Here is a 22,059-nt window from a genome sequence, read left to right on the forward strand (position 1 = left end):
GTGTTAAATTTTCAAACTCCTAGAAATATTGGTCGTTCTACCTGTTTCAACGAGTGCAAACGAAAGATCCTTTTCGACTTTGCGCCGTTTGAAGACTTATTTACGCAACTCAACGGGAAATAATAGAATGAATGGATTGATGCTCTTAAGCATTCATAGAAAATTTACCCCAGCTGTCGAAGACATTTTAAACGAACTTGCAAAAAAACCCCGTCGTTTGGATATTACAGTATAAATCAATAAATTTTTAGCGTGTTTGTATACTGGTTTAATTCCCTCTTTGTTGGTAAGTCATTTTTTAGTTAAATTCATTGGTTTTCTATGGAATATTCACATTTATATGGTTATTATTTAGGTAGCTGTTACAGTATGAGTAGTTCTTTCTGGCTTGATTTATTCCTACTTTTTAATAAAAATAAAATATTTTACCTCTTATTATAAAAAAAATTATATTCTTAAACTTAAAAAATAAAAACAAAATTTAACTAAACAATGTTGTCGAAATAAAAAGTCAAAATTGTCTAGCTGTCTAAATTAGGGAAGTAATAGTGCTTTATTACATACTCGAATTTCTTTTAGTAATTTCTGAAAATTATGAACTTGAAAAAATTCTGCGTACGCCACTGAAGCTTATGATTAATACAAATTTCATGCGAAATAAAAATGTGCATACAATTAGAAAATGTGTAGAGTTCGCTAGATCAGACCTGCGACCTCTCATCCTGATATTCTTTCTGCTGTCAGTAATTAACTGCAGGATACTGATGTCATAATTATTCATCGCACATTTTCTCCAGTATATATATGTATCTGTAAAACCACAAAACTACTACTACTCAGTGTTATACACTATTTTGAATTTTAATTTATTTTTAAGTTAGTCGCTCAGATTTTGTGACTATATCATTTTTCCGGAAAATAAAATGTTTATTTTTATCTTCTGATTGTTTTGATGTTGTCTTTGATTCCGTGAAAATAGAAGAACGCTATGCCTCGTTTCTACAAATGTAATAATTATTTTTCTCAATCAATCAAATAATAACAATACGAAATTGAAAATTTCTAGATTTAATTCATAAAATTTCATTCCTTTCGTGAGATTTATTAATTTTTCGTTTAAAAAAAAAAACGCTTGTCTGTTTTTGATTCCAGAAAAAATAAATCTTTATAAAATTAATCTCGTTTCATCAAACATAATAAGGACAGTTAGATTTCTACGCAGGGCGGTAATTCTTTTTCGCCTGGGGGTCGACCCTGAGAATAAAATCTGTGGTGTTTAACAAGACTAAGGCGGAAAGAGTTTAAGTTATCTGAAATGTACTGCGTATGCAGTCCCGGGGATTGCCGAACAAATGCCAGCAGGACGCGGTGCCCCATAGAGCATATAAAAATTACAAATTCACATACCAAAGACTTCTCAACAAAACAAATATCTATACGTCCAGTAGGATTCAATAAACGTTTGAAATATTTTTTTTTTTTAATTTTCCGTAAAATTTCCTTGCATGAAACCAGTTTAATGATCATTTTTTTAAACATAGAATTAAAAAATAAAACTATTTAATAATTTATTTTTTGTTTACTTCCTGAATAAATAAATTTACAATAAAGTAAAAATACATTATTAATTAAGATAATGAAATTCTTAGTTTTTTTTTCTCCTCCAAAACGCAACACATTAATTCAGCTTAAAATTAAAAATAATACATTTGAATTCAAATAAAGTTACGCATGAAAAAAAAAAAAGTAAAATAAAGTTTCTTAAAGATAGAAGGAGGAAACATTTAAAATAAATTAGTTCTTTAAGCAGATTTTTTTTTCGATCTGATTTTATAATAAAAGAGGGCGCCACATCTTGAATACATCACGGTAAAATTTAAGTGTGTAAATTAGAGTGAAAGAAAAATAATAATAATGAAGAAAAGAAAATAGCTATAGCGACTTTTTATGTGACGTCACATTCACATGAGTAAATAATCCGTTCCAGTGAGTGATGCATGCGCAATCTCTATGAACTTTATGTTCGATTTTTTATACTAAAAATTAATTAGCTCAGGTATAAAAAAACTATAATAAGAAAGCAATTTGTGAATCCAATGACACGGTTACTTATAGCGAAGAAAGTATTATAACAGAGAAAAATTGTTTTAACATACATTCCTCTGTAGATTTTCAAATAGTTGCACTTTAATTCAAATGTTTCTGACGATGACGTGGAATGATATTTTGAAATACGCTGTAAATTAATAAATTTGCTGTAAATAAATTATCGAGTTGCTATAAATTATTTAAATAATAAATAATTAAATTAATTTTTTTTCAGTATTAGTAATTTTTCGAAATTATCCATATCCAATATTTTGTAAAAGATGTCACGCTAAAGAGAGTAGATAGTGTAATGCAGAGATAACTTGCATTTATAATTTCTCTTGAAATGATAATTTTAAAAATAAAGATACCTACATAAATTTTCATTTTTAAGTCAAATCAATCAAAATTTATCCAACATTAATTTCCTGCTTTGAAGTTTTATTAACCTATTTTTAAGCCCTTAAATTAAGAGACTATTTACTGCCAAGTTTTAATAAGAATAAAAAATATTAAAATAATACACGAATATTCTCAGAATAAATATTATTTTTTTAAAGACATCGAGGTATTAATTATACAGAAATGCACAATAATTTTATTTATAAAATGTCTGATATAAGTGAGTAAGAAAACTTTTTTTACAAACTATTCGAAAATTTTTGCTAATTATTATAAATATAAAGTCGAAAAGACTCATTATTATCAATTTGTTTGTTGATTAAAATCTAAAGTGTATTATTACTTTCCATTCCTAGATCATTTAATAAGTATTGATTCAATTTTTTGGGGTTCTTTGTCATCTTCGACTTTTAGCTTATTTAAAAGACTACAACTTTTAGTATGTAAAAACTGCTTAGAAAAATTACAAATGCTTTGATCGATATCACGAAATGGTAAACAATTTTCCATTTCTTTAATAAACTTCAAATGATTTTTTTAAAATCAAACTTGAAACTTGAGAGAAGCAATATTTAAGGTTAAATGTTTTTTTAAAAAATATTTTCAAAATGGTGTTAGAAAATAGTGTTTTGAATAAAATAGTGAACTCAATGAATACTCTTTCCTTGCATATTTAATGAAGTATCCTATCTTATTCTAGGAATACTGAAAGAAACTTAAAAGACGAAGAATCTCTTATTTCAAATAACTGTACAAATTTACCTTCGTGATAGGCTTGCTTCCACATTTGAGTTGCAAAGTGATTAAAAAAACACTTACTGTTAGGAAAATAATGGAAACATCTGTTTTAAACACATGGAGAAAAAAAGGAGAAAATTTTAAAAAATGTATACGATAACATAATTCTTCCCACATTGGTTTTATTCCAATTTTAAATTCCACGGAGAAAATAAAAGAGAGTAATATTAGAGTTTAAAAAAGGAATATGAATATTTAGTACTACTTCTATATTTATACTGTTCTTCTATTCTTTGCAAAACAATTAAGAAACACTAAAGATGAAAAAAGGGTGATCTGGTCTAACTGCCCATAAGTCACAATACTAAATATAACCCATAAACAAATGGTAAATTAAAATATTTACTTTATTTTTTTTCAATAGAAAAAGTAAGAGAAAAAGTGAGATTAAAAATAGGTAAACTGCCACACAAGTCTTTATACGAAATATGTTTTCATAGCTGCCAACATGGATAGGAAAAATCCAGTAGATTTAACTAATACAAATTTCATGATAATTGTTGCATAATGTAATAAATATTTTACACATAGGGCATTTAAGGGATTTTTATAATCATCAAAAGAGTGCACTGAATAAAAATAAACTGAACATTTTAGAACAAAAAAAGTTTTGAACTGATTTCTATAAATGAGGTTCGCTTCATTTAGTATCATTACGTATAGCATGAAATTTATTACGTACGTACTTCATTATATTACTATTTACTTCATTATTTATTAGCATGAAATTTATATTAGTTAAATATTCAAGCAATAATCTGTACAAAAATTCTATTTCAATAGGTTTTTTAGGAAACTTCCTCAATTTTAGGGAATTTTCTAAAATGTACAAAAACCAGGAGAATTTTAAATAAATCAGTAGACCAGGAGAAGCTGGCAAAATCCAGTAGTCTACTGGAAAATCCAGTAGAGTTGGCAGCTATGTGTTTTACTAATATTTAATTATCAAAAATAGGGAAAATATTTATGTGTTCCTATATTTTGCAACACAGAAATGAATGAAGATAGAAAAAAGGCAATTATAAGCATGTTGCCCCCCACACAGAAAGAGTATGGGGGCAAATTCCTAGTATAACCCAGACACTAAGTATAACCCAAATATAATGCTCTGGCATCCATAGGAGAGTTTTCCTAAGGTCAAGGCTTCAAAAAGGAAACCATGACATTAAAACGAAGTAAAATGATGATCCTGGTAACATAAAGGGGTCTTAAAATATTTCAGCTTACATATCTGTAAAAAAAATAATAATTCATGTGTAACAAGCATTTTAGAGGTGACACAAACGACAAAAATTTTCTAATAAATATTGCTTTATTCAGTGCAAAATATGCAGAACAAAAAATAATTTAATGAAAATATTAATAAATAGTATATTGTAAATCATTTAAATTAACAAAATTTTTTTGGAATACTATCTATGAATAAATACATTGACATTCAATAAAATGTACAAAAATGAAGTTCTTATAAAGATTCAGTAAATGATACAGCAGACTATACGACAATCTTTAGTTTTAAAATCTTTATTATAACATGTTACAAAGCAATTTTTATATTTTATTACCAAAGGAATCGTTGTTACTGAGAAATAATAAGACTCACATACAAATTGAAAAAGATACTTTAAGAGTATAAATAAAGAAGTCTTGCTCTCCCCCCCCCCACGTTAAAAGGTTATAAAAAAAAAGATGAATAACTGAAAATAAAATAACCCTAAAAATGTTTTCATTACTAATGGCATATTATTGGTTTTTTTAAATTTTTATTTTTTAAACAAAATCAAACATGTTTCTGAGGCTAAATTGATAGTCATTTTTAATTCATTAATAAAATGGTAATTATATATATATAACTTAAAAGCTTACTTAATTTTCTTCATTTTTCACTCTTTTTCTTTTTATCCTTTTTGTCTTTATTGCACTATATACATATATATGTGTGTGTATTTATATACATATAATAAATTGTTTTAAACTGAAACAGTAAAAAAATGATAAATAGTTCTCAGTATACAATAAACTACAGATAATTAATTGAAAGCTACACTACATAATATAAAAGCTAGATCAAAACTTAATTTTTTTTAAAAACCGTTTTGTTTACTGCGCTGTTATAATAATTTTAAATTAAAATTTCGAATCTGGAAATACAGACCCTAAATTCGGAATCTGGAAATACAGTTAATTAAGAATTACAAGAATTATCAACTAAAGAAAAACATTACATAGATGAGAGAGCAATAGTAATATCTTATCTTTGTAATATTGCCTAGATTTCTGTGCTATTGTTGACATAAAAAATTACCTCTCAAAGGATTACCCCAAAATTTTATAAAGCAAATTTTTGAAAATTAATACTTTTTAAACTATAAAGTGTAAAATGTTGAAAATTTTTTTTTTATTAGTCGTGGGTCATTCCAAGCACATCTGTAAAATTCATTGTCATTATAAAAATCCATTATTTATAAATTCTAACTTTATTATTAATGACCTAGCTCTTTTTTCCTCTAAGTATTATTACTTAGTTATAATTAGTTGGTGTACTTTTTGCTATTAATATCATACTACTATTTTTGCATATATTTATCAGTTAGAATAAAATGTATATTTAAATTTTTGACTAATCATTAATTTTGAATATTTTTATATAAATTTCATCCTTATATATAACTTTAATATTCATTCTGTTTTATAGAGATACAGACTGACAATTTTGTGGAAGTGTTTGCGTGTCAATATGAGTAATAGGGTGAGGATACTTCACTGACTGAATCCTAGTCAATATTAGGTTAAAATTGAGTGAATAAAGGTAAAAATAAAAAAAACTAGGTTTTTTGTTGAAATACATAACATAGAACTAAAAATTAAAAATCATTAATATCTCATAAAATTTAGTGTCACTTGTAGGAAGTTATTCTGAAATATAGTTTGTTCTTTTACTGTTCTCTTTTATTAATGTAAGCATCTAGTCAAAGTCTACATTACAAACTGTTTTCTGCATTTAGTTAAAGAAAAATTAATTATTAAAAATATAACTTCAAATATATTTTAATCAGCTTAAATGCAAAAACTGATTTTTTGATATTTAACAACCAGAAACTAATTGACATATAAATTACTTATTATATGCTAAATTCTTTAAAAAAAATAAATTTAAAACAACTTTTCAGCTAAATAACAATATGAAAAAAGTATATGCTTTTTAAATAAGCTAAATAGAAAAAAAAAACATGTTAAGTTAAACCAATAAATGCCAAATGCATTTTGAATAACACTTTAATATTTATTTCTACTGGGTAACATTGCAATAATAAAATGTATGATTGCTAATTGGGAATTATGGACACAAATGAGTTAAAATATCTGTGTTTACTAGAAAATTTCAAATTCAGAAGCCCTTCCTTTATTACAGGTTCTAATGGATGTAAATAAAATTTCCAACTTTAGTTTAATAAAATATGACGATACAAAATAAAACGAATTCACAAATTATACATACACATATAAATGTTTTGAAATTTCTCTTAACACCAGTTAGAAACAGAAATTTGTACAATCATATTTACATCGAGAACTTAAACAATATCACAGTCTTTTAACATTCAATGAACATGTTTCTATCACAAAAGTTTGGTGTTAGTTAATTTATATTTATGGAATTATTAGTTGTAGCTATAAGGTACTAAGGAATAGTCCACAGTGACATATTCTGATTGTGTTTGCATCATTGAGCATTAAAAAAAATCACATTTTTGCTCATTTATATAAGAGAGTCCATAAAAAAATTGATTAATAGTTTAAAAGCACAAAAGCAAATGTAGCATATTTTAACACTATCGTAATAAATTTAATTCAACCTAAAATTAATGCAATGGCATGAATTAAATTTGATAGAAAACAATTTCAAAACCATAAAAGATTGATAAAACAAATAATAAAAAAATTATTCCAGATCAATTGAAAAATTCTCTTGCTTCTGTTGTAAAACATTTTTAACTTCTGCAACGAAATTGTCAAAAGATAGATTTTGCTACTCCAAGAACATGAATAAAATCCTAGAAAATAATCATTGGCGTAAGATTCTCACACAGATCTTGTTCATTATTAGGTACCTGTCCAAACTTAAATTTGTATTTAGAGGAACAAACTCTTAACTTAACCAAGAATACAATAGCTAATTTCTTAGTTTAATTGGTTAACTTGGTTTGATTCACATATATGGGAGCATTTAAGGTGCTTAAAAACTCTAGTAACTCATCACCATTATCTAGGCAAGACTATCAAAAATGCTGGCAGAAAGAGCATCACTACTTTTTTGAAGGGAAGTTACTATTCAAACATTCTAGATCAGATTTCTGAGTTTGAAGCAAAACATAGAGAAAGTTAAAGAACATTTTGCGATTTTCTTAACATTGCTCAAATAACAGAAAACTTTAAATGGAGACTGTTTTGTCATAACTAAAGGAGCTAGAATTTGGTATAAATAACTGTAAGAGTAAAAGTTATGACCATGGCTCCAATATGAGAGGCAAAAAAGGTTTCATTCAAGCATAAGTTCTTAAGTGTAACCCAACGAGCATTTTTTATTCCGTTTGCTCGTCACAGTATTATTCTTGTCCAATATGAGGCTCTTAAAAACTTTTTGTAAAAAAGTAAAGACGAATGCATTAAAGAGCGAGGTACACAGGGCTTCACAAAAGGTAAGGCCAGCCTTGAATGTCCATAAAAAATTTCAAGTTACTTTTTGAGAAAAAGGCAAACAATGTCAGGCATTTTAACATTATTGGTATAAGGTATACTAACTCCACTTTTACTACAATTGCTTTTGGTCACTTTTTAGTTTTTGATTTTTCATCAATAAACCGATTTTTAAACTTAAATTTTGATAAAACTTAAAAACTCTGGGGAAAAGAAAGAAACTAATCATTTTCTTGTGAAACTTTATTTAGATTTTTCTAATGTCATTTTAACTGCTTTCATAAATAAAGTTTGAAACTTTATCAAAAGATAACCTCGATGATTAAAAATAAAAGAAAAAAGTCTAGTGTATTTATATCCAAAAGCCATCACTTGTAAGAAAAAATGAACTTCTTTTAAAATTATTTAATCTGTAAATTACCAATTTTATATTGCTACTATCACACATAAGACTGGAGGAATATCGGATTGATATAAGATTTTGCATCATGTTGAAGAATCAACAGCAAATTTAAACATTTTATATGGCATAAGATACTATGCCTAGTTTAATAAATGAGTGAATACTTTATATATTTAACACTTAATAAACTTAGAATGTTTTTAATTTTATAATGTTTAAATGTATAATTACTTTCATCTGATTGATAAGTAATCTTATTTATAGTATAAGAAATGATGAAAGCAATGAGAAGCAGTTCAATTTATTTAAAATATTCATTTTGCAAAATGCAACTTCAATAAAAAAACTTTAAGGATGCTGCAAAATAAAATTTCGAAAAAAAATTCATTTTGAATGATGATTATTTTATACAATGCTATACTATAATAATGTTCAATAATAATGTAATGCTATAATAACGTTAAAAAAAATCATATTTTAAATAGGGTGTATAAAATCAATTTAAAAAACGTCTGAAGCAAATCATTTTATGAAAATGACTACAAAAAATGATTTACTACTTCAATGTTTCAAACACTTCTGAAATTGCAATTTATAATACATCTTAATATTCTTTTATCTCTTTATCATTCACAGTATTTTGAGATTCACAAAACTTATCTGTAAGAAAAATAATAAAATAATGCAAGTTTAATCAGTCTCAATTTTTAGGCAAAGCAACCTTTTCCTGAAGAGGAATTTGAATTCTTCATGATTTTATGAAATGTTCAATTAGTGTCAACTATTAATAAAACTTAGCAGTAACTGCATCAAATGGCATATAAAATTTGATATTTCCTTTGCTTTTTTTACCAGATCAATATAGAGAAATATAATTCAAGTTTAGGTAACATCAATGTTTTATTACTGTACATACCAAAAAATCAGTAACTAACAAATCTGGGTGTAACAATTTATTGAAAATTTAGTTGCTGGTACTTAATTCTTACACTTTTTTCGTAAAATGTGAAATATTATTTGAAAATGATATTTAAAAAAAATTGTTTTTCTCTTTTTATTCTAAGAATATCCTGTCTAATTTTGTAACCAACTAAGTACCTAAAAAATATTGTTAGTGGTAGTAGAATAGTACAAAATCTTTGTCAATAATTTTATTCAGGAAAACCAGCTCATACTAAACTATTGCAACTGGATTGCAATATAATTACAAATACAAAACAAATTTTTTCAAATGTTGAGCTGTCTATTAAGCATTTCATAATAGCTTAAATTCATTAATGAAATAGAAGTTTTTAATAAAATAGAATAAATAAAAATATATAACTGATTAGAGAAAAATAAAAACATAAATTTTTGTAAGATTATGAATAATGTGTAATAAACTAATCCAGTTTCAAAAGTAAATAGCTTCTTTATAAAAAAAATAATAATATTTTTTAGTAGTTTCTGAATATTTAGTAGTTTCTGATAGTTTTTAATAATTTCAGACAACTCAGTAAGATTGGGTGATTTTTACTGAAGTCAATGATATCAAAAAGGAGTGATAATCAGAAAATTTTAGCATAATTCAAGTATTAAATATAAATAAGCATGTAAAAACAAGAATTGACTAAGTAGCTTTAGATGAACACATCCTACAGTTAAAGTCTTCATACAAAATTATGGAGAATATTTCAATTTTTTTCTCACAATTGTCTGCATGGTTTTCTGCAAGAGATTACATGACTTCTTTTCAATTTAACACAAAATAGTTCAAACAATATTGATAGTCTGAAAAGAGAAAATTATATATAACCTTATTTTAAAAGAAAAATTAGTTGAGATTACAAAATAAGCTTACTGTAATTACTTTAAGGTGAAGCAATTAAGTTTCAATAGAATAAACTTATTACTAAATTTAAAATGAAAGCAAAGGATCAGATTTTTTTATATATAAGACATATATATATATATATTATGTAAAAGAATGAAGAAATAAATAATGATGACTGCTCTAAAACATACATCTCCAAAATTTTAAATGCAGTAAGGAACCTATAATTTGAAAGACTGGAGACCATTTGCTATCTTGGATGCTTGAATTTTCCAGTTTTTTTGGATCGCTTAAAAATGATTCAATACAGCTTAACTATATTCTTACTTTAATATTGAAAAAAAAAATAACCACATTTTAGCAGTTTTAGTTTTTAATTAAAAATTTGTATTTTCCCTTTACTTATTTTACATTATTTATATTGGAAAGCAAAGCAATGAATTTTTCTCATTATTTTCATACCACCTTCTGTTTGCCGATATTTCCTTTCGTAAATCAAAGCGAAAAATAAAATCATTCGTTTTATCTGATTTCGTTTATGAGATGCTTATTTCACTTTCAAAAATAAAATTAATTTTTTTTAAAAAAGTCACAATTTCACCATTCTAACTGAACAGAAACTGATTTGAGAAGAATTTCCTTCTCTGCTTTGTGTAACTGCACTTTACCCCCAATTACGTCAATACATTTGACTTTCAGGCTTAGAGAATTGAACAGAAAGTGGTTGGTTTTTTCCAATGGGTGAAAAGCATTGTTTTTTGGCATTCAATTTACAAACTGGTGATTACCTGTATTATCAACTTTAGGTGCCATCACGGATTCTAAGCATAAGATCTTGGCACAGCTTGTTAAATTTTGGTTTAGTTAATACACATCCTTTCAAGAGTTTAGCTATTTTGAAAATGATTTTAATACTTTATGAAATAAAAATCAAAACACTTTTAATAAATTCAGTGATTTTCAAACAAATTTCGTCAGAATTAGGTGGTGGCAAAAGCATTGAAATTAGTAACAAGAGTCAATAATTTACTGACAGAAAGTTTTTTAATTGAGATTATGGGTTTACTCTATTTTGTTTAAGTCTGTCGCTCCTTTAAGTATGATTGAAATGGAAAAAAATAATCCACCCCCCACTTTTCCATCTACTCAGATAAAAATAGTTCTAGATAAAAAATATTGGGGAAACCGAGCTAGGTCATTTCTAAAAAACGGATTTCATCTTCTGCACACTGATAAGTATGTCTAATGTATTTCTCCCTCTAAAAACAAAGAGGAATGAAATCAGCATGCTTCTCCTATACGTTTGATTGACAGTAGCTAATTGAAAAACATTGATTCTTCTATATACACAGGAGAAAATTTTAAAAAATGTCCCTTCCCCACCCAAAAGATCTTCAAGGTTAAGAACTACCATTGTAGTTTTCTCTTGACAAACAGGGAGAGAAAAAATCCCCTCACCTTGCCCTCTACCAGAAGCGTGACTAGACTTTCTGCATATTGCCTAGTTTAAAATGGTGGGAAAACCGAGTAATATTTTTCCTGTTTTTTTGATATACTGGAGAAAAGGAGCAGTTTTGGCAAAATAACAAGATAAAAAAGCATACTAAATCAATAGGTACTAGTATTAAACAAATTGGAAACAAAATACCTATTATATATTTGATAGTTACACCATACTAGAACTTCACTAATGTATTATTAGCAATAGTCTGTGTGTGATTCATTATTGGCAACGATATCAAGACAATACTATTGCATGTACACACAGCAATACCCCAATTTAGATCTATTTTTCATCTTTCATATCTTATCATTTTTAGATGGTAGTAGTAATTACGCAGTCATCATAACTTGTTTTTCAATCACACATGAAGCGGTTATTTTTCTAGTAGTAAAATAGACTATGCTTCGTTTGTAAAAAATACAATATTCATTAAATACATATTTGAATTATAAACCAAAAAAAAGATTTATACACATAACATATAAATAAACTGCAATTTCGCGGAGATATGCCGCATTTTTAAAAGTTGACTAAAAATGAAAAGATTTTCATCAGAAAGGCCACATCATCGAATACGCCGAAACATAACTTCACTGTGTGATTGATTGCAGAGTTAACACACCTGTTACAAATTACAAGTTATATAGAAAATAAATGATTAAACGTTTGAAGAGTAATTAAAATAATTATTAAGCATATAATAGATTAATATACAATTTTACTTGAAATCAGAAATTACGTATTTTGATCATTTTCATCATAACTTTTCAAATGTATGCTAAATTGTAGGGTGTACAATTGTGTACAATTCAAACGCAATACAATCACAAAAGCATTACATTAATAAATACTAATTTAAAATACTAGAATTTTATGTAAACCAAGTGATTAAGAACCGAAATATAATAAAAGTAAAATCAAAATACAATAAATTGATGAAAAGAATCTTATTAGGCAAAAAATTTTACCATATAGAACAACTGCAATCACATCACTTCGCTTTATCAGAATTTGATTTGAAATACTAAACTATTATTAAATCAAATAATTAAACAGCTAAAAATCCTTACAATAATTCAAAAAAATATTAAGAATAATTAAATTAAATAGAGCAAAACTTGTTTTGTGAAAAATTGAACTACACAAAACAATCATGAAAGCATTTCGTTTCTTTTTACTAATTTTAAATTTCTAAAATTATAACCTATCAAACCTAAAACATTCAAAATAATTTTTAAAGAATAAAGATATAAAAAATATGCAAATACTCTCGTTTTGTGCAAAATTAAAGCATAAAATGATCAAAAACGTATTGTTTCTTATATAATAATTTATAATATCCCAGTTATATAAGTAAATCAAATGATTAAACAACTAAAAATTAATAAAATAAATGTTAAATATACAATAAATAAAGCAGTTCAAACATTCCTCTTTAATCCGTGTGTTCATTTTAAGAAAATATCTCTAAATTTCAAAGTTGTAAATTTTGAAATTTAGTAATCGCCGACCGGCCTGTGTAAGGGGCACGGAACTGTCCTTGCATCAGAAAGGTTCTGGGTTCAAATCCCGGACAAGGCATGGATGTTTCTTTCTCTCTATCTGTGTTCTATGTACTTTTTCCTTTGTGTGTGAATGTGACCTGCCCTATAAACGGGTTGAGGTAGTATGACATGGGCGATGCTGCTCCACTGCCGTGGCTTTGCCACAGGTGCCCACTGGGTAACGAAAAGAGAGTTAGCAGTTCTGGAACTCTCTGTGGCCAATGGACAATAGTTCCAAGTGCCCGCCATTAAAAAGAAAATAATAAAAAAAATAAAATTTAGTTATCGTAAATAATAAAGTTAACACGACCTTATCATGGCTCTTGGTGGTGCTGGTCATAAGATCCTTTCTGTGATTTTCTCAGAGCCAAGACTGACTAAAGAATTCAGAATTACTCGATGGAACTTGAGCAAGGCTAACTGGAAGAAGTATGCAGAATTAACAGATTCACTTTTGGGAAACTGCCCTTTACATAAAAATAATGACACGCCCTTGATCGGATCGTGATCACAATCTTGCAATGTGCCAATGCTTGTGTCCAGGGGTCACATTAAAAATGCAAAACCTTTCTGGAATGATAAACTTCAGGCGCACAAGGAAGAAAAAGACCATGCAAGAGCTAGGGCAGAATCCACTGGCCTCCTAGAGGATTGTATCTCCTTAAGAAAAAGCCAGGCCATTTTAAAGAAAGATTTTAAATTCAAAACGCTCTTCTTTTAGCAAGTTTTTGGAAAATATGAACTATCGAAAAGATGGACCAAAAGCTTTTAGATTTCTATCTGCTCTAAATGGAAAGCGCACACAACCTTGCAAACAACCTTTGAAGGTTGGCAATAGAACTTTAACCTCAAACCAAGATATTGCCAAAGCGTTTTTGAAACTTTATCGCAAGATTAGTAATTTTTACCCGATGACTAGGATTAAGAGGGGTGAAATAAATCCCTCTGGTGATAACCCAGAATGAAACTGCCTTTTCTCCTCACCTTTCACTGTTAAGGAATTTCAGAGAGGAATCTGTTGCTTGAAGAGAGGAAAGAGTGCTGGTCCTGATGGCATCCTCTCTGAATTTATTTTGGAACTTGGCGTTAAAGCTAAACAAACAATCCTTAATTTAATAAACAAAACTTGGGGTGGCACTTTCCCGAGCCTCTGGAGAAAGGCAGACGTTATACCTATTTTGAAACATGGAAAAGACCCGACGGACATCCAAAATTTTAGACCAATTTCCTTGACCTGTATCCTAAGTAAGCTAACTGAAAGAATGGTCGTTGATCGGCTTCAGTTTTTTTTTGGACTATGGTGGCCATATCTCTGAGAGACAGGCTGGTTTTAGACGTGGATACAATACAACCGAACAAATCGTCAGACTTTCACAGCATATTAAGGACGGCTTCCAGAGGAAGCAAAGTACACTTGCTTCTTCGTTGATTTTAAATCGGCGTTTGACAGAGTTTGGAGAAAATTGCTTCTTAGGAAGTTGCTTCATAAGAAAGTGTATGGAAATCTTTTTAAGTGGATTAGTGATTTTCTTTCACAGAGATTCTTGAACATTAAATATGGCAATTCTCAATCAGGGTATGGGCAAACCATGCAAGGCCTTCCACAGGGCTCAGTTTTAAGTCCTGTCCTCTGTAATGTTATGGTAAATGACCTTTTGAGCTACATTAAAAATGCTGTTCCAGAGACTGAATCATTGTTGTATGCCGATGACCTTGTTATTTGGTCTACTGGCTCTGATATCTCTATGCTGGAGAAAACACTCAATTTGACTTTAGAGGCTCTGACAACCTGGACCCTGGACAACGAATTCAAGGTTAATCCTGAAAAGACAAATTTTGAACTTTTTACCCTTAGTACCAAAAAGTTTAATGTTAACTTGGTATACAAAAATAGTACTCTGGGTCGGATCGATTGTGCTACCTACTTGGGCATAACTCTTGATACCAGACTGACCTGGACTAAATACATAAATCAAGTGGCAGATAGCGTGACAAATCGCCTTGGTCTATTGAAACGTCTCGCTGGAATAAAGTGGGGTTCATCCCAAAGTGTCCTTGCTTCCACTTTTACTTTGTACATTAAACCAGTATTTGACTATGGTTCAGAAATCCTTGTTACTGCCTCGGACAGTGCGTTATCAAAACTCGATTTGGTTCAAAACAAAGCACTAAGGCTCATCACTGGTTCTGCGATCTCAACCCCTATTTCTGCCATGCAGCTACAGACAGAAATTTATAATTTATCTGACAAACGACCTTATGCTGTCCTTTCTCTTGGTGAAAGATTGTTGAGAAAGGAGCACTTCTGGCCATACTACAATCTTCCTCAAACTAGACTTAAATCTCAACATTAAGTCTCCAACTCCAAACTTTGCATCTATTGGCCACCTGTTTTTACGGGCCTTCTGAGATATGCCACTGCCAGATTCGACTTGGTACTGCCTGTTCGGAAATCGGACTTCCACCAGACCGAGTTGTATCCTATCCCTCTGGCCACTATACACGAGAGATACCCTTACGAGCAATGGCTGCAGGGTTTTACTGATGGATCCGCCACTTTTTTAACTGGTAGAGCTGGAGCCGGTGCTTACTCCAAATATTTCTGCCTCAGAGAACCTCTTGACACTTGAGCAGATAATTTTGATGGAGAAGTGTTTGCAATCCTTATGGCTATTACAGCTATTGGTGAACCATCTGAACAAAACATTGTTATCTTTGTCGATTCTCAGGCTGCTATTCAGACCATTTCTGAATATAATTTATATCCCTCTGAACTCGAATTTAAGTGTAAACAACGCATTGACTCTCTTCTTTGTTCTGGAAGAGAGGTAGTCCTCCAGTGGATCCCTGGCCACTGTGGCATTTACGGAAATGAACGGGCTGACATGTTGGCAAGAGAGGCTTCAGCACTGCACCCATCTTCTCATCCAGTTCCCCTTAGAAATGCAAGGCGGCTTCTTAAGAGCAAATGCAGGCACAGAACAATATCTGCTCTTAGGGACTTAGCTGATGGAAAATCCTGGACTAGCCTTCTTGATGACCAACAGCGCTCTCACCTTTCCCTCCTTCCCAGAGTTGAGGGAGTTGCTTGCCTTAGATTAATTACTGGACATGACTACTTGCAGGCCCATTTATTTAAAATTAACTTGGTCAACTCACCTCTTTGTGTGCTCTGTAACACTTCGCCTATGACTGGGGAGCATTTATTTGATTGCCCCTCTCTTCTTGACATTCGTTCCTGTGATGACTTTTGTGCCCTCTCACCTTCTGGAGCTACTTCAGTGTTGTAATGGACTGCAAGACGCCTTACGTCTGAGAAAACGATGGCGGGCGTAATTTTAAAAAAAAAAAAAAAACTCTCAGTTGAAAGTGGGGATAAACTTAACCTTCAAGATAGTATTTCACCCCACTCATTCCCGTTAGAGAATGACTAGCATATTTTTTTTTACACCTGCAACAGAAGAAAGGGGATTGTCTATCCTTTTTAGAGACTATTTGTGGGGTGGTTGAGGGAGGGAAATTTGTCGTCATTTTTACAAACTGTTTTTCACCTGCATTGTTCATTGTTTAAATTATTAATCAACATAAATTATAAAAATAGATTAATGCAAAAGATAAAAAGGGAAAGGATAATAATGAAATTTCAGAGAATCAATTCAACAAAATAGAATTTTGAATTCAAATAGTTAAAATGAAGCCTTCGGATAGGCCACTCTATTAGATACATCGCATATACCAAAAATTAATGTTTTAAATCATAAAAGTCGCAGTGTATCTCTGCGAAATTACAGTATATACAATGATTAACAAAATTTATTACCAAACAGAGAATATATTGCCAAATATAAAAAATTGTACTAAGTGCTCAATGTAGAATTTTTTTTAACATATTCATCAAAATAATGTAAAATCGCATGATGCATAAAAAATTAACAAATTTGGCAATTGAAAGTTGATGAGATTTCATATTTTAGTCCTTTTCTTACAAAATTAACATCACCAAATTCAGGACAATTTCAAATAATAGTATAGACCACTAGTAATCGTACAATTTAATAAAGTGATTTAGTGGATGTAGGCATATAAAAACATTCATTTAAAAACAATGTGAAAAATTGCAGGTCAGTTTCCACAGGCGGTTGATTACGGTGAGAAAATTTAAAGTTTTTGAGGGCAAGTGAGAGTTTTTAAGGTGAGTTTTTACAAGAGAATAAAAGTAATAAATACTTTTTTTTTTAACCAGCAAAATTTGGGTACGTTGTGAATGTTTCACTAGAGCAACATTATGCTATCGAAATTCTATGTTGCAAATTATGCTATCAAAATTCAGTTTGGAGAAAAGAATGCAATCACCTGGACTTCACACTGCGTTCCTAAACCTCCCAATGACGTGTGGACATTTACGGTTCTGAAATGGCCAGACACATTACATAAAAATATATTCCAGACCAGAATATATATATGATCAGAAAAACTGCAATCCAATCAAACGTCCAGCCATCAGGACGAAGAATTGTGAAACTAATTATTGCTTAAAAGTGCTGCACCTTAATATATATTTAGTAGATTTTAGTGAGATTCACTAAATAATTAATATTTTCCTGATCAAACCAAAAGTTTAAATAAGTAGAATGCGAAAAAAAAACAATCTATTTTTTAGAAATATTATACCTTGAAAGTAGTTGTTACTAACACAAGATCTATAAAAAAAATAATGATTTTTTCAAATTGCATATCACAATTCCACTTAAGTCTTTTGTTATTTATTAAGGAATATGTTACTGAAGATTCTTTAACAAGTTTGAGTCAAAAAAACTCTTCTAGTATGTTATGTAAAATTGCAAACAAAATATTGAAAACCATTTTACAATTACCTCAAGTAAAAGGTTAAAAAACCTGAATTTGTCCATATGAAATTTATAATAATAGAAGACATATTTGTGGAGGCAGCAGTTGAATGTGTTTGATGAAAGAGCAGAAAGCTCTGCTAAGGAAATGAAAAATATAATGATTCACCAATTTATTATATCAACAATATTTAAGAGGCAAATTTCTTAAAAAATATGGATACTCAAAATTACAGTAAAAAATGGATTTACCTTCATTATTATGATATTCAAATTAGAAGTTCAACACTCGATGAAGTTTGAGAATGACTAGAAACATTAGCACTGATAGTGCTTGCATGCACTTGAGCACTCTGAATAGTAGATTGAGAAGGTTTTGAGGTGACACTTGAAGATGAAGAGACTTGGCGTGAAGAGAGCCTACTGTTTGGTTGCAAAGTTATATCTGGGCCACCACCATAAATGTTTTGTAAATATAAATACATTTCTTTGGAAACAGAGCAATAGTCTGAACCTAAAAAATAAAATATTTTAATATCATGAAACAATAAGTAAACTAAAAATTAAGAATGCATTATAACTTACCAAGTTTAAGGATAGCTTGGTTGTTTTTCACATAGCAAATTGAGCTATTATCTATTGGTCCAGGTTGTTCTAAAATATAAAGATTTCCTTTTGCAAAATAAATGTATGTAATGAAAAATACACATGTATAAAATTAAAGAAAATTTAGTGAAATTCCTGACTTTAATTATACATCTTACAGAAAAGTCAGGCTGCTAGTTAAATTTTTCTTGGTTAAAACAATCAGTAATTAATACAGGAACTTTCCCCATGTCTTAACACTTTGTGGGGGAAAAATGTTCCCCAAATTTTTACTCATGAAAATTGTGGAAATCATATCCACATTCAAATCATATCCACATATCATCAATTACTCATAAATGTTTCTTACATTAAAACTGTATATAAATTACAAAATGTTAAACATTAAAAAAATAAAGAATTATTATTTTTATTTATTATCACTTATTTCAATTGCATAGACATTGGAAAAAATTATCCTAAAACCATAAGATGAAACTCTTGAAAAGTGGAAAGCTACAGAGGTTGTTGAATTTATGGATAAAATAAAAAGTCACAAACTTAAAATTACATTTTCTCAGAACTAAGCTTTACACAGACATCACAACTCTATTAATTTTTACACAGTGTATTAAAAATTTTAACAGTGAGTATATAACAAATGCAGTTCAAATTACACATAGAATTTTTTAATTACATTTATAAATTTTGTTTATTTAAATAAAAAAATTGAACTAAAAAGGAAGATTGAGTTTTTCATTCGATTAATTGCAAACCAAAAATGTTATAAAATAAATATGAACAGAATTGCTGTTAAAATTTTAAGTGAATCAGGTGAACATTTTATGATGTTATCGTGTTTGAAAAATGCTGTTTCGAGGAAAAGGTATTAAAAGTTTAAAAAAGGTTATTTCAACTATAGCCATACTAATGCATATCCTTTAATTGCTTCTGAATTTATATAACAACTACAAAGATTTTTTTTAAAGTGGTAGCAGTCACACACTAATATACTATTTTTGGCTTAATGAATGGAATTTAAAAGAAATATGACAACCACTACCAATAAATAGTTGTAGAACACGTATAAAATAAAAAGGCATGAAATCAATAAGAGTTAGTGAAATGTTTCAAAAACTCAATATAAATGATTAATTTTTCACTTTAGTTTACTACCATTTCCTGAAATATTTCACAATATTAACTGTTAGAAGATAGGCTAATAGAAAAAGCGTGGAGTTTTTTTTAAAAAAACTTTTTCACTACACAAGTTTCAACTTATAATTTTAAGACAATACTTTCAAAACTGCATATTTTAAAAGTATGGAGAAAAAGTGATTTTTGAAAATTTTACATGGTGTTCTATTGAAAAGTTTTTTGCAGTTAACTTTAATAAAGGAATCTGTCAGCTTTAAAATACAGTTACACTCACATGAATTTTTGTAAATATTCCGAAAGAATACCAAATATTATAATTAAGTTGCATAAAAATTTTTAAATAACATGTTTATAAAATTGTGCATAAACTGAAACAAATTAATAGGATTATTAACATTTAGCAGTTTAATAAGCTGGGAGAGAATTTTTTAATTTTTCTTTAATTTTTAACCATTATTTAAATAAAGAAAAGCCTTGGAATAGGCCTTCGAATACATAAAATTAACATTTAATTTTGCAATTTTTTTAAAACCTTTAAATAAAATTATATTTGAATTACTTTTCTTTCCAGCTTTTAAACATTGCCACAGAGAAAATAGTAAATAAAACTGACCTGAATAAAACTAAACAATGTGAAACAAGTTTACATAATGCCACATAAACAGATATGTTATGGTTTTGGTTCTATAATTATGAACCTTACTCAGTGTTAAAACAAAAATTAAAGAGCAAGACAAAGAGATGAAGAATATCACAAAAAAGTTAGGACAAGTAAAAAAAAAAGAGGGGATTGATCAATCAAGTAAAGAGAACAAGCTTGAACAAGGTAATCGAACCAAAGAAGGGAGAAAGGAAAAAGGTGTGGTTGGGATAGGGTAAGACCCTCAGATGTCACAAAATTAAAAGAATGCAACATTAGAAAGGTCCTTAACTCCATTAACTGAATTTTTCAAAATATGATATCCTCAGAAGTCTAGGTTAGGTCCCATGCCTAAGGAACAGTGTTGTATAATAACAAACGAAAACTTGAACCAATGATTAGAATTTCAGTTATGTAAGGCGAAGGATGATCGAAGGAAAATCTAGATTTTAAACATATCTTTCATATACTTTAAAATCGAAGTGCAAGGGTATGTTTAGTTTGTCTAATGTACACAAGATCTTACAGACAAGAAATTTAATGAACACTCCAGTTTTTAACGTCAGCAATAGGATTTTTAAAGTTAATTAGTTCAGTTTCTAGACAGGAGAAAAAAACATCTTCAAATACAAAAAACACAACCAAAACACAATAGTAAATTAGAGTCCACCTCTAATTTATTCAGCATTTTAAAAATTTATAGACTGATCCCAGCACAATATTAGATTGCTTGACTGATTTTCTATACATAAAATAAATAATATTAGAAGAACATAGTTAACAGTGATAGCTTTAATGAAGGCAAAGGAATTCTTTATAAATGAAATTACAATCAGAACAAATTTAAGAATAATATACAAGCATGCAAATGGCAGTCTTAGAAAAGTAATCTTTTGTAATCTGGCCAGGCTAAAAGGTTATAAGTGGTGTGAAAACATAAACAATTTTCTATAAACAGTAAAGAGAAATTAAAATTACACTTAGTAAGAATGTCTAAGAAAGGTAAAAAGTTACTATTATCTTGTTCAAATATGAATACTGGGATCAAAAGAAATAATAATATTAGAACATGGTAACCATTGTTAACATAAGTACATCTGCTTTATGAGTATGTATTGCCACACAAGCTGACATGTCATTAATATGACTGTTTACGTTATTTGGACACTTTTCTTGTTGTTTAGCTTCATTGATATATAACACAAAGTTAACCCTTTCTTCACTTTAAAAATTGGTCTGTTTTTCTTTAGAACGTGTATAAAAAAAGTTTAACTAAAACAGTTCAAAAGCTTTCTTATTTTTTCAGTTTAAATATAAAATTAATTACCGTATTTTTTGGCGAAAGCGCCGCTTCGTCGCAAGCGCCGCACCTCGATAAAAATGAAATTTTTTAAAAAAAAGTTATAGTAAGCGCCGCAATGGTGCTAAGCCGCGAATATCAGCATCCATTTAGAAGAGACCTTTAAATTACCATTTAGAGTATTTGTATAATAAAAAATTACATTTTTTTATGCATTTCATAAAGTAAAGTTTTAATTTCTAAATTATAATAAAAAATTTCTTTTTCAGCAAAAAAAAA

General features: G+C 28.8%; 2 protein-coding genes across 5 annotated transcripts in view; one reads left to right on the forward strand and one right to left on the reverse strand.

The window, feature by feature from the left end:
- Window positions 1-4,581: 4,581 nt before the first annotated feature.
- The window catches only part of LOC107454252 (Ubiquitin specific protease 20/33), a 126,709-nt gene continuing 109,231 nt past the window's right edge, over window positions 4,582-22,059 (reverse strand). For 2 of the 4 annotated variants that reach the window (XM_071187340.1, XM_071187344.1), the window contains 3 exons: window positions 18,683-18,751; window positions 18,350-18,611; window positions 4,582-10,159 (listed from right to left, as the gene is read on the reverse strand). In XM_071187340.1, coding sequence (XP_071043441.1) covers window positions 18,367-18,611; window positions 18,683-18,751 — 314 coding nt within the window. In that variant the 3' untranslated portion in view covers window positions 4,582-10,159; window positions 18,350-18,366. Of the gene's footprint in view, window positions 10,160-10,213; window positions 12,329-13,027; window positions 15,072-18,349; window positions 18,612-18,682; window positions 18,752-22,059 lie in introns of those variants that run through there. The other 2 variants (XM_071187343.1, XM_071187341.1) reach the window with 2 other exon arrangements.
- Window positions 15,917-16,540, forward strand: LOC122271510 (uncharacterized). Its single transcript, XM_043053079.1, has one exon. The coding sequence runs from the start codon at window positions 15,917-15,919 to the stop codon at window positions 16,538-16,540; it is 624 nt and encodes a 207-aa protein (XP_042909013.1).

This window comes from Parasteatoda tepidariorum, chromosome X1, assembly GCF_043381705.1.
Source record: "Parasteatoda tepidariorum isolate YZ-2023 chromosome X1, CAS_Ptep_4.0, whole genome shotgun sequence".
NCBI lineage: Eukaryota > Metazoa > Arthropoda > Arachnida > Araneae > Theridiidae > Parasteatoda > Parasteatoda tepidariorum.